The following is a 14493-nucleotide window of genomic DNA, read 5'->3' as shown; positions in this document are numbered from 1 at the left end:
ACTACTAAAGAGAACTTCAAAACAACGGCCACTGGATGAAAATACGATCCACACACTAGGTTCTTTAAAATTTCTTAAATTTTAAATTATCGAAATTTCAATTAAAATTTTGTCTAGTTTGTGCAATATTTTTCCAGTCGTTCCAACATTATCAAACGCTTGAAAAAATATACATTTAAAACAGAAATATGGGGCAAATAATTACTAAGATTCATAACCAACACATTAATTTTTCAGATGGAATCAGCTTGGAAGGTTCTTAGTTTTGTTTCTACTTGATATCGGGAATATAGTAGCTTTTGGTGTGGTGAATAAAATATGCTCCTACACACACTGCCCAAGGAAATGTTGCGGCGCGGCGCGCGCGTCAAGAGAGAGGACTGGGAAGTCTACAGGCCAAGACAGGGACCCGATCAAAAGGAAAACCTACGAAGCCTAGCACGAAGAGCACAAGAGATAAGACTGCCAACAATTGCAATGGTCTAGGATATCATCCGGTATATACATCTGCTATTTTAATAAGATTGCGCTTTTAGAACTCCTGTGTCGTCGCATAAAAGGCAATATTCGGTTCTCTTAGGCCCTGCGAAGACTGCTTAGGCCATAAGTAGACGGTTATTTGTTCTCAAGTAAAATACAATGCTGCGGCTTACGCGACACATGGATTCTCCCAGTGCCCGTTTGTCTAAAAATTAAAATATTAAATCCCTATATCTCTTAAACTCTCCCGTCGAACATTTTTGTTTCCGTTTTTTAGGGGTGGATGTCCGCAGCTAATATTAGCAAGTTTTACAAATAACTAACAAAACCACTAACAAATAGTACAGGGGATGGAGTTGATAGTGTTTATTATATGGTTCTTGGGAATCCGTATAGGGAATTTAAGCAACGACGACTGCAACGCGAACGGCGACGGCATAAAACAATTGAAATTCAAAGAGCCAGACATGAAATGTGCTTGAAATGGATTCTGTCTGATACATTTCAGCCGTTTTTCTTCAAACTACAACGTGAAAACTCCAGGTTTCACGGTCTAGAGAGGACGGGAACGTGTGCGCTGAAAACTATACTATCTGTGTTTGCTATGTTAGAAATTAGGTCTATAACGAGCAAAGAATGAAAGCTTTTTTGGGTGTTACGTTCTCTCTGCCGTCGCGTTGCTTAAATTCCCTTGTATAGCGGTGGAAGATGGTGGTACTGCGCAAAAAAACTTTGGAAACCATGGCAAGGAATAATGCTGAATGATCTTCCCCTAAATCCCTAATACTGCGAATAACAAGTGCTAAACCTCCAAGATTTTGGCTTTTACAGTGAACTTGTCAAATTCTACCTGATTATTAGACTGCAATGACACTTTGCACAAATTGCATCAAATTTAGCAGGCAATAAGTCAGTAAATAAGCCAGTATTTAGCAGGCAATAAGTCACACTTGATATTTTCTTCGCTATTGCTTGCTATGCAGAAATTTTCCACCTTGTTTGACGTGAAATAAGCTTATTTTAAATTATTTTCTTGGCTGCAAGTTATTTTCCCAAGAGGAGCAGATGTGTTCGATAGGCTTTTTTAGTGGGTATTTCGGTTGCTCGACTTTTTTTTGGGGGGGGGGGAGGGGGGATTGGGAAGGGATCTGTGCACCCCCTCCCCCCACTTAAGTATTTAATGGTCCGTCGTTACTAGGATATGCTGTCTTCAACCTTTGTTCTTTTTGTTCTGTCACTCACGTGCATCAGTCTTTATTTGGCCACAGAGACTACAAATGCTGAGATGTACGCAACTTGTCTCCAAGACCCGAAGACCCGAGATATCATACTGATACTGCATGGACGAAAATGTAGTGCTCGCTTACCCTGGGTACCAGGCCTCCGAGATTCGCGCGGCGACGACGATTTTAGCGAAGCGGAAGAGCTTCGCTTTACTTAAATCGTTGTCGCCGTGAAGCTCGGAGCCTTTGGTACCCAGGGTATGCTACGCTTAGTCTTTCTTGGAAACCCTGTGTTACAATAGCAACACTCCAACTCCGGGAAGCGTGTGGAAAAAGTCCCCGATATAGTTTTTACAACACATTTTCAGCGAGCTGCGCCTGGCCCACACGTAGCCTGCGTGGCGTCTCAAAAGGGAGGGAAAGAGGGCTAATCCCGTTAGACGGGGCTAGGAATATGTTTACCGACCCCTTATTAGTTTAATGCGGGTGCGCTAGTACTTGTATGTTGTAGAGCTGTAGCAGGCCTTAAAATATTGGAGGTAGGAAGGGGGCACGATACAGAAACATTAAGAAAATATTGGTAGTGCAGCCACATCCCTACTGGTAATTTCCTTCTCGTAATTTTGGAAATATTGTTGGGCACATTCCCCCAGTTCCCCACCCCCTACTAAAGCCATGTGTTGTCAAGAGAGTATGATGTTGTATAGTTCGCCAGGTAGCGGCGCTTCTGGAGTCGAAAGCTTGAAGATCCAGCGTATGAGAGCGCTCAATTTCGTGGCCGAGAAAAAAAGCGCTGGATCCTTGAGTATGAAGCAACCATAAGCGTTTTAGCGTATGTCTGGAAGTATGTCTATTTAATTTTTCTATGTTCCTATCTCAGGCGCGTATACAGGAGGGCGCGCAGGGTGCGGAATCTTGGAATAATGGAATATTAATTAATACTATTTCTTTTTCCATATAATTCTCATGACTGCGCACCACCCCACCCCCCCTCCCCTCAGCCTATCCTGGAAACGCATCTGTATCTCAATACCAAATGTGATTTAATGGACTGAATTTTTTAACACTTTTCATTTGTTACTCACTTTTTTCCATTTTGTATACGTATTTGTGTTCACGGGTTTGATTTTGAATACCGCTGACATTACCAGAGATTTGCATTCAAAGGTCAGACACACTCGAACCCGGAAAAAAGGTCTTACCAGCTTACGCGGGGTGATCTTTGGGAGCGGCGCCCGCAAAGTACGCTGTTTCCGGAAGATGGATTTTTGTTTTCCTAAGTAATTCCAATAAATGTAAAATGTGGTCAAGGTCAAACACAAAAAGCTTCGAGACGCGTTGTGTCTAGAATTTCATGTGATTTGTCCTCTGATTTTTCTTTGTCATTTCCACTATCGTCCTTACGTGCCAAAGGTTGGTGGATTTTCTATGGCTAGATTCAAACTAGATTTTTAAAACATTTTTACCGGAGCCGCGCCGCGTGAGCGGAGCCCCATACCTAAGAAAAAAGTGGTAAATAAAACAAATAATTTTGTAACAAATATTGGTAACCCATGGACTCGAGTTTTCGTGACGCGATGTCCGTCCGTCCGTCTTAAAAGCATCGGTATGACAACCAAACTTGGCAGGTGTCATGTATGTGTCAAGGAAGGTGCAAATATGTGGTTACGTGATTTGTGCCGTCATTGATGACGTCACTACAAGCAAAAATATGCTGAAGTCATCAAAACAAGAAAATATTTATATCTCACGATGGAAACATCATATGGCAACCAAACTCGGTAGGTGTCATGTAGGTGTCAAGGGGGATGCAGCAATATGGATGGGTCATGGGGGATGCAACAATATTTCACGTTTGGTATGACGTCATCGATGACGTCACTTAAAGCAAAAAACGTGATAAAAAGCAAAACATTCATATCTCTTGAAAGAAACATTGTTTCACAACCAAACTCGGTAGGTGTCATGTTGGTGTCAAGGGGGGTGCTCCAATATGGTCACGTAAATGTGACGTCATTAATGACTTCACTAGAAGCAAAATATGCTGACGTCATCAGGATAAAAAGCACTTATATCTCTTGAAAGAAACATTGTTTCACAACCAGACTTGGCAGGTGTCATGTTTGTGTCAAGGGGGGTGCAAAAATATGGTCACGTGATTTAAGACGTCATCGAGGACGTCACTAAAAGCAAAACTATAACGATTTCATTAAGAACAAAAATATCTCATGAACAAAACATATCTCATAAACAAAACATCATATAACAACCAATCTTGGTATGTGTCATGAAGGTGTTTTGGGGGTGCACCAATATGGTCACGTGATTGTGACGTCATCAATAACGTCACTAGAATAAAGATATGCCGACGTCATCAAAATAAAAAATATATTTCATTAAAGAAACATCGTGATCTGTGAAATCGTTGACGTCGTAAAAAACAGAAATATAATAATATCTAATATTATTAATAATATTTATTATTTAGCGAAAATTAGCAAAGATTTGGTCTTTTGGAGCTCTGCTTTTAGGCAATGACTAAATCTATATATTATCTTTCTTCTGAAAGAACAACGACATGCCCAGTGAAAGTACTGCGGGCTCATTGTGGTTCTATCAAACCAGGGAAACATGGCTGACGCCGGTCAAGCTCTCGCACATTTCAAATGGGATCTATCCCCCAAAGACATCGCTGAAAAGACAGAAGCATTGATAAAAAAAGCACGAGAAGTCTACGATAAGGTTGGGTCTTTGAAACCAGAGGAAGTCACGTATGAGAATTGCCTGAAAGTAAGTAATCTTTGACAGATGAACTGAATAACACGCTAGCTTTTCATTCCATATGCTTAGGCTTACTACAAGAGATATCCCAATCACGCACAGGTATTTTTACCCTTCAGAAAAATTACACAATGCATTTTCGTTTGACCAAGTGCATTGCTTTAGCCGTTTGTCAGTTGATACGGCTTACACCAAATTCGATAGATTGTTTCTGTGTTATAAAATTGTTTCTGTTTTATTGTCATTCTCGGCAGATTCGCCCCCTGCTGTTTTTGTGTTTGGGTGTAACGATTTCATAAACTATACATCGAGCAGGGCCGTTAAATACGATGTTGACAGATTCTACTCGAATCCTAAAATCGTATCTAAATCAGCATCTCGTAATCCAGGTTTTGTTCTGTGTCTACTAAAAAATGCAGTGGAAGGAGAAGTGGGAGGGGGACTAAAATTAAAATAAGTACCTTTGATGGGTCTTGTATCACCGCTTGATGCAAGACTGATGCTTATGCTAAGCGTTATAACATTTCCTGCTTAATGTAATACTGACGGTAATACTGTAATAATGTAATACTTAATGTAATACTGACTGTAATAATAAAAATAAACGTCAGACCTGAATACAAGGTATGAGGTGATGGATATGTGTTCTAGTGATTAAAAGTTACATAAATTTCCATATTATTGTAACATTAAGCGGCAAGTTTTATTACCTTAAGCGGTAGTTATTACATTAAGTGGTGATACAGGTCTAATATTTTTTATGTTGTTATAATATTTGTATGCCAAAAAAGAAAGAAATTTTTAAGTGTGGTAAAATTAACGGCAATTCACAAAACTTTAGATTTTCCTGTGAGTCCTTCTGGATGTTTGCCTTGTCTCCCAGGCCCCTGGAAATCATGTTCGGTACATTCAATTTGGATATGGGAAACAAACTACTTTCCTAATATTACATAAATAAAGTGGCTGCTCATTACAGGTGCTTTTATATTTATACAAAATACTTGATGATAGTGTCTATAAGCTAACAATAGTTCTTTCTTCCCAGGCCCTAGCAAGTAGCGAGAGGGACTACTCTTCAAATAAGTCTATACTGGATTTCCCCCAGCACATGTCAACTGGTTAGTTATTGAAATATATATGGGTAGGGTGATATTATTGTTGCAGACTCAACAATAAAGCCATAAGATACTTTAAAGGACAGACTCAAGATTAACCATGGATGAGTAGTATAAGTGGGTTTGATGTCAAAAATTATTCATAACAATGTGCCTAGGACTTTGTAAGTAATTTAGGTTCCTCCCTTATCTTCTCCAGGAGGCCTGGTTGACTGTACATATGTAAACAGCAATGAGTAAAGAAAAGCTGCTTGATCATTATCATAATTGATGACATTTAATTAGTAATTTTCTATGACTAGACAAGGATGTGAGAGCAGCAAGTACAGAGGCAGACAGGAAGCTATCTGATTTTGAGGTAGAGATGAGGTAAGAGTACACTGCGATGCTTGTAACCCATCTTTTTTGTTACATACTGTTAGCTTTGCCAGGCCTGTAAACACAATTGCAATCTTATTTTGTTATTGGTTATTGAATATTTCATGACTTACTTTTAGTTAGTAGTCTAGCTAATTGACACTATTTTCTTTATTATAGCATGAGAAAGGACATATTTGATAATCTTGTTGCATTCAAGGTAATAATAATGTTATTATTATTAAAAATTGAAAGGCCAAAACTATCAGGCAATAAAAATTATGACTTGTCAAGAGAATTAAAAAGTATATAAATAATAATTTAGTGTCTTATAACTCTTTCTATGTAAATGACAGGAGAACAACAAGCAGCCAATATCTGCAGAAGCTCAAAGAGTACTTGACAAGCTTATCAAACTTGGAAGGCGAAATGGTAATTTGTTGTTGTCATGAGATAAGAAGGGCATGCATTTGTGCAGTTTTGTTTTGCTAAATTATTTGATGACATTAACCATCATTACCCTTGACTGTTCTCTGTTGATTGTTTTCTGTCCCATCAGCCAGTAATGCAATTGTAAGTATAATTGTTGTTCATTTTCAGGTCTTCATCTCCCAGTTGACAAACAGAATGAAATCAAGAGCATAAAGAAGAAACTCAGTGATTTGGGTATCGATTTCAATCGAAACTGTAATGAAGAAAACACAAAGCTCTACTTCACTAAAGAGGAACTAGGTATTAACAGTATAATAACTAGTGGAAAAGTGTAAATGCACTTACATCCCTTTGCAAAATTACCCACAAAAAACTGTACACACATGTATGCTTTTTTATAAAAAACAATACAATGCAGACTTCTAAAGATATTGTTCTGTACTCACAGAAATTATGTTTATGGTATTTTTTTACATTTAGCTGGCCTTCCTGACGATTTCGTCAACAGCTTGGATAAGGTAACTTCTTTATCTTACATAACACATTTGCTAGCAAGTGGGAAACTGGGATGATTGCCTAGTAAAAGAGGCTGTGGGACTGTTTGGATAATGATGCTGCATGTCCTTAGCCAGGATTTTGAATGTGGAGGGGGGGGGGGGGGGGTGTTCCCCATAAAAAAAGCCGACCATTTTCTCTTTGGTAGCTCGTCCCACCACATAGTGGTACTTGATTTTTCTTAAGAGCAGCCCTTCCAGTGGAGTGGGAACCCCCCTGGCTATGGGTCTGATCTAGGAATAATGTTGAAAAGAATGGGACATCAAGTTAAATGTTCAATAATCATTTTTTTGAGGAACTATATAATTGCTTGCACCTTGAATATTATGCTTTTAAAATACAAGAGAGAGCTGACAGCAAGAGAGTAGACAAAAGAATAGATAATGGTATTGTAGGTTATCATCACAAAAATTATATACTATTTTATAGTTGTATTGTAAAAAAATAGTCATCACAATTTGACAAGCTCCAATTTTTTAAATCTCAGAGAGAAGATGGAAAGCTGGAAGTGTCCTTAAAATATCCCCATTACTTTCCCTGTATGCGGAAAGCTTCAAATCCTGAGACACGCCGTCAGTTGGAGTTTGCTTTCAACAGAAGGTGATTCTTTAATAACAATTTTATAGTAGTGATCCCTAAATAAAATGCATAGCTGTCAGCTCACCCGCATTAGGCAGGTGTCACAAGATTTTGGACCTCATCACAAGCCTAATTTTTGTGAGAGTGTTCATACATTCTCTGCATTCACTCGCATTGTCTCTCTTGGGTTTTTTCACATATTTACTGTATTTCACAAGATTTCTGTCCAAGTTGGGTTGACAGCTATGAAGATGTCACTGCAACGCACTTCACCCTATGACAAAGTAAAAATAAAGGAAATCTCTTTTTTTTTCAGGTGTATGGAGGAAAATACCAAGATTCTGGAGGAGCTTGTTGTTTTGAGGAAGAAGGTATAATAATATCCTTTCTGAATCTTGAACTTTTTTTGACAGTGTCTGTAACACCCATTGTCTTCATCTTCTTTCCCCCGCCTATTACTGCATAGTTTTAAGATATATGCATGCACTGACTATAATATTTCCTTCGTCATAGCGATCAGACATTCTTGGCTATGCAACTCATTCTGACTATATCACTGAGGTAATGTGACATTTTTTTATTTTGGAATGTGTTAGTGATGAATCCATTTTTTAAACATTTTTTGTCCCACTTGCATTTAGATGCGCATGTCAAAGTCTGCTGCAAATGTCTCAAAATTCCTGTCAGATCTTGCCATCAAGCTGCACCCCCTTGCAGATGCTGAGCTGAAAACCATGCTTGACTTGAAGGAGCAAGAAGTAATGCTGGTTAATTATACTTGTTACAGTTACCTGTCAGAATTGATTTATTTTGGATAATTGGGTTACTTGGTTGTCTAGTTTATGAGTTGTAGCTTTTATTTATTTATTTTATTTTTATTTTAATAGCTTCTCCGGTTATGTACAAATACACAATAAATACATCAACAGATATAAGATAGAGAGAAATGGGACAAGACAAACGGCAGGGACACCACAACAGCCTTGAAATAGCCAATTACCCTGGGCTCGACATACATTACAAATATAAAAATAAATTATTAAAAATCAAAAACAGCATGAAAGAACAAGAGCGAGGCTACGAGCTGAGTTACATTTAAGGCATATGGACTTTAAGGTTCTAACATATAATAAACATATAATTTACAGAATACGAATAATAGCATACAGAACTACATAACTAGAATTGATACAAATTATAGATTTTGTGGCGATTTTCAACTTGCACCAAGAAATTATGTGACTTTTTGGGTGGCAAACTCACATGTGCATTTATTTACTTATTCAGAAATTAAGAAATGGTTTACTTTTATTGAAGGGTTTTAATTTTCTTTCAGCACTTTAGTCGTCAATGGCGACAGGCATTTTTATTTTTGATCTGGGTTTGCCACTCAAAAAATGTACGGTAATGGCTTCTTAGTGCAAGTTTTCTGTCATCGTACCTTTGGACAATCAAGGCTATCTTCCTTGGAGTGAGATGTTATGGAGGAGCTTTCTTGAGAGCAGTAGAATCATGATGATTGTAGCAATTATTGATCAGACAATTTAACCAATTCCTGCTTCAAAAATTCCTACTAGTGTAAACAGCTTGGACACCCATATGATGGTAAGATTAACTACTGGGACATGCGGTATTATATGACCATGGTGGAGGAGAAAAACTATGTTATAGACCACAACAAGCTCAAGGAATACTTCCCACTCGCTGTAGTCACTAAAGGTTAGTACCATTTTATTTATTCCTCAGCTATCCAGAAGATGATTTATGTTGTAGAATCAATGCTTTTGATAGTTTCAGAAGGTAAAGTTGTGTTGTATTTTTAAAGTTTCTTTTTCCTTTTTATTAGGGCTTCTGGATATCTACCAGGTAAGATTGCCATTTCTGACAGCATTTTCAGATTTAGGCTGGATACAGGTTCACCTATGAGTAAAGCACCACTAGCAGGATATGAAGTATGTTTTTCACAGTTCAGTGTTGTGCATTCTACTGAGCTGACAGGTTAAGCTTGTTACATACAGTAGGTGTATCAGAAAAGATATGTTTTTGTATTGTTCATGGTGAATATGGGTTTTCTAGTTATTACTAGAAGAAAGAAGTTTTGGTGTGGTTATTCCTTTATGACACCTTCAAACTAACAACTTCTCTGCAATTTTCTAGGACCTTCTTGGACTGCGATTCTTAGAAATCAAGAAACCTCATGTTTGGCATGAAGATGTTCAATTAGTAAGTTAAGTAGTACGTTAAGTTAAGTAGTAAGTTTAATACAAAAATGAAGTATGAATGCCTCATTCTATTACTTTTCAGTTTAGTGTCGAGGATGTTTCAACTTCCACCATCATTGGTTATTTTTATTTGGATTTGTTCCCAAGAGAGGGAAAGTTCAGTCATGCTGCTTGCTTTGGTCTCCAGGTATGTACAGAAACTTTTCTGTTTTTCCCTTATACCCTGTTTTTGGAAGGTTAGAGAGCCAGACTTTGTCATATGTTATTTTTTAGCATTTAACCTGAAAACTGTACCTGCATTCAATGATCCTCACTGGTACCCTTAAACTCTATTACTTACCTTTTATCCAACAACTCACCTATTTCTATATCTTCACTTATGCTCAATCTTGTTTTACAGCCTGGATGCCTTTTAGATGATGGAAGTAGACAGGTATTTGTTAGATTGTCTTTTTTCCGCACAAACGTGAAATATCAAGAACATGTTTTATTCTGTATACTCTTACTAGAATTGCATATTGGGGGGGGGGGGGGGGCACTATACGGAAATAAAATAATGTGCGCCACAGTCACACCCCCACACACAATGAGTTGATTTCCCTTATAATTTTTAATTACCTTATTACACTTAATTTTCACGTCACTTTAATTTCACAAATTTCCCGATTTTAAAAGATTCGCGAAATCGTGAAAATAAACTGATCTGTTTTTTTTTTAATGAAAATAGGAAAATCGCAAAAATAATGTGTTGCAAAATATCGCCATCTCAAAATCATGAAATTTTGACGTCACGAAAATTAAGTGTTACAAAGGTATTGGGGGGAGGGGGGGGGGGCAGAACCCCAGCCCCTGCTACTGCCCTTCATTGAAATAATTATTTTGCAGCTGAATATAAAGGGTTATTTTTGCTCTGTATAGCTTTCTGTTGCTGCCATGGAAGCTAATTTCACTCGGCCAAGTGAAGAAAGACCATCTCTTCTTACTCACCAAGAGGTATGTGAAAACAAGGTGACACCAAAGGTAATTCTTTAAAATTTGCTTAAAGGCAAGGCTGTTGCAAGTAGTACATCAGCATCAGTACATTAATGAGGGGGTTGCGGGCAGTACACCAGCATAATACAAGGGTGTGACAGGCCTTACATGAGGGCATAAAGCATGTGTGTTGCAGGAAGTACAATACAGGGCATAAAGTGAGTGTGTTGAAGGTATTACATCAGTGCAAAAGGGATGGGGTGTCTACTCATATGCTACATGATTAAATACCTTATGTGGTATCATCTCCATTTGGATGTCATAGGTAGAGACTTTTTTCCATGAATTTGGTCATGTGATGCACCAGATCTGTGCCAAAGCAGAATTTGCCCTTTTCAGGTGAGTAGGAAATAACGCATTTCAATGAGGGGGCATAATGGTTTGCTGTGATGCTGTGTTGCCTTAAATCTGGCACAGTATTTCTTATTTTATTCCGCAGTAATTGCAGTTTCTCTGGACTACACATTTTTCTGTTCGGTTTCTGTGCATTTTTCGCACCCCAATTCCACCCCCCCTCTTCCATGTTGCTCTCTGCCATCGTCTATTCCACACCTACACTTTTTTGTCTACAGTGGGACGAATGTGGAACGTGACTTTGTCGAAGCTCCCTCACAGATGCTGGAAAACTGGTGCTGGGAAAAGGAACCACTGCGTCGCATGTCTGCACACTTCAAAGGTAACTACACCTCCACCAAAGAGTAGGTTAAGATAGCCCATTGTAGTAAACTTGCCATACAGTATCTCAAGAAAATGATTGGGAATGTCTTTATAACCTAGTGATCATGGATAAAAAATATAACAACCTCCGCTTAGCCTTGTTACAGATTTAACTAGGTGGTTTACGTAGATGTAACAGGTTGCCCAGTGTGTTAGCACCTCATTGCCTTACCTCTGATGAGAAGGGTTTGATTCCGTGTTGAGACATGGGGAGTATCTTTAAGATTTTCAGCCCTGAATTTGACTTAAATGTTAAAATTAAATGTGTGTAAGTTTGCATTCCTCAGTTCCAGGATGGGTCATTCTTAGTGCCAGGATTTTAAATGCGAAGCACTTACAGTAGAACATGATTTTCTATGTATATTTATAATATGGCATATATATACTGCAGTGCTTATACATTTATATAATTTTTTTTAAACAAATATATCATGCATTGGTGGATCCACTGAAATTGTAGATGAAATGTATGACAGCTAAATCCACAAATTCCCCTTCCAACTTATATTTTCTTCATTGGTACCTTAAGTTGCCCCTTGTAGATACCCCTGACATGTTGTGTTCTTATTTTAGATAAGAGCCCCATTCCAGATGAGATGCTTGACAAGCTTATTGCATCGAGAAATGCAAATGCTGGTGTATTCAATCTGAGACAGGTTAGTAAGAATATGATTTGGATCATTATACTTCCTTTCCACAATTCTTATAATGTGTTGTGTGCACTGTGCAGATACTTCTGGGCACTTTTGACCAAGAGATTCACACTTCGCCACAGGTAAAAACCCCCTGATTAGAAGTGATTTCCTTTGACTCATGCTCATTCAATATTTTTTTTTTTGGTTCGTTATGGAAAAGGTTAGAGTTCCAATTTGTTTTAGCTGCATGCCATGCCTACACAAATTTAGGATACACAGACATTATAACTATAATTGCTTTGTTCTAACTCAGGTGGTTGACACTGCAAAAGTGTTTGCAAGTCTATCTGATGAAATCCTTCATATTCCTGCCACTCCAGGTAAGAGATTTGATGATTTCATGTGAAGGATAATGTGAAATGGTGTGTAACAATTAAAAAAATTGTTGTTGTTATAGGGACAAATATGCCTGCATCATTTGGACACTTGGCAGGAGGCTATGATGCCCAGTACTATGGATACTTGGTAAGGCTTGCACAGAAGAGCTGCAGGATGCTTTTGTTAATATTGTTATCAATTATGCTGATTTTCTTGCGATTGAAGTTATCGATATGGTAACGTTGTGGATGTTGTTGTTGTATTATTGTGCTTTTAGTTGATGCTCTTGTCAATGTTATTATTACAGTATGCTTTTAGTATTGATATTGTTGTAGCTGTTGTGTTTGGTAGTTGTTGCTGTTGTTGTTAATCTGATGTCATTTTGTTTTTGTGTTTGATGCTATTTGTATTGTTGTTTTCTTTTCCTTCCTCCTAACTCTTGCTCCTGATTCCAGTGGAGTGAGGTGTTCTGCATGGATATGTTCTATTCCCGCTTCAAGGAGGAGGGGATAATGAGTACCAAGGTCGGTATGGACTACCGCAGATGCATCCTTGAACCTGGTGGTTCTATTGTAAGTAACTCTACTCATTGTTTATGATCTCTATTACTTTACGTTTTTGGACCCCCCAAGAAAATCTTGAAATTGTATGTGAGCCATGAGGGAGGGGGAGGGTGACTCCCCCTAACAAGGGTCACATAATGCAAGGGCAGTAGGAGCAGAGTTTGTTAGGCTCAGTTTTGATAATAAACCATGAAATTCCCTCTTATTTGGCTGAAATGTGCCCCATGGAGTGCAAACTGTTTCCCCACGTGCTAGCCAAACATGCTGACTAATAAAAATAACATGGGGTAGTAGCTCAGACTCAAGTTTTCTTATCGAACACATAGAGGGCATCACAAAATAGGCCCATTTCAGCCAAATTAGAGGAAATTTTGTGTATTTTGAGCCTAACAAACTATGTTCCTACTGCCCTTGCCCAAGTGCTTACTCCCTCCCCTGGGATTCTAACTCTATCTTAATGTTTCATTGTTTCCTCTTAGGATGCAACAGAGATGCTGAAGAACTTTCTAGGTCGGGAGCCTTCCCAGGAGGCATTCCTGGTGAGCAAAGGTCTCCAAGTGTGACATCATCAGATTGTGGCTTCCCATGTCCCACTGCACACCTAGTCTGCTGAATACCCTGCATGATGAGCTAGAAGTAAAAAAGATATATTTTTTTCTCTGTTGAAATATTATTTATTTAACCTGACTTGTACTTCAGTGTTCATGCCAAAGTTTCAACCCTGTACCAAAATAGTAACCCTGCCCTGGGTGTAAAAAATAAAGAATTCACTATGCAATTCTCGAATTTTAGTTTGATTCCCCCCCCTTCCCAATCGCAATCACTCAAGCAGCCTGTAAAAGCAGTGCCATAGCAGGCCTCAAAATATTGGGGGGGGGGGGGGGGCACAATACAGTAACATTAAGCAAATATTTGGGGGCACAGCCATCCAAAATTAATATGGAGGGGGGCATGTGCCCCCAGTGCCCCACACCCTGCTACGGCCTTGTTAAGACATCTTCACTCTGAAGGTGTGTCTGCACCGTTCCTTTTCCAAGAAATGTTTGTAACACTCTTTTTTAGAAGAACCTTTTTTATAAGAACGTCCAGCCTGAGATTTCACCAAACTTTAAAAACATGCTAAGAACATGCCGAGGCTCCGATAGAAAAAAATTCTTTTTTTAGTCCTGATGCGTTCTAAAATGCAGAATCGAATTGCGCTCATAAAAACAACCTTATTATTGCTATTGATCATTAGTGTAATTCTCTTCCTAATAATTATTGGGTATTATATTCTCATATACACTTAAATTTAAGAACATCGTTAAGAACATATTCAGCCTTAAAATGAGAACGGCCTTCCCTGCTAGCAGAGGCCTCTTTTCTCTGTATTTCGCTGGGCTGGAGTTCGCGAGGAAAAGATACCTCTGCCATGGGTCGCAAGT

At 38.4% G+C, this 14493-nt stretch overlaps 1 protein-coding gene across 1 annotated transcript; it reads left to right on the top strand.

Annotated features, from left to right (window-relative positions):
• The first annotated feature begins 4182 nt into the window (after positions 1-4182).
• LOC5520300 (thimet oligopeptidase) lies at positions 4183-13847 on the top strand. Its single transcript, XM_001640081.3, has 25 exons — positions 4183-4493; positions 5530-5602; positions 5902-5968; positions 6137-6176; positions 6313-6388; positions 6557-6688; positions 6869-6906; positions 7431-7543; positions 7839-7893; positions 8036-8083; positions 8164-8280; positions 9100-9241; positions 9369-9388; positions 9680-9745; positions 9827-9931; positions 10145-10177; positions 10663-10737; positions 11042-11115; positions 11349-11452; positions 12067-12149; positions 12224-12268; positions 12442-12508; positions 12586-12653; positions 12962-13078; positions 13549-13847. Exons 1-25 carry the CDS (start codon positions 4335-4337, stop codon positions 13630-13632), a joined length of 2001 nt encoding a protein of 666 aa, XP_001640131.2. The 5' UTR covers positions 4183-4334; the 3' UTR covers positions 13633-13847.
• The last annotated feature ends 646 nt before the right edge of the window (positions 13848-14493 follow it).

This window comes from Nematostella vectensis, chromosome 1 (genome assembly GCF_932526225.1).
Source record: "Nematostella vectensis chromosome 1, jaNemVect1.1, whole genome shotgun sequence".
Lineage (NCBI taxonomy): Eukaryota > Metazoa > Cnidaria > Anthozoa > Actiniaria > Edwardsiidae > Nematostella > Nematostella vectensis.
The sequence above is the reverse complement of the archived record's forward strand: the minus strand, read 5'-3'. Positions and strand labels throughout refer to the sequence as shown.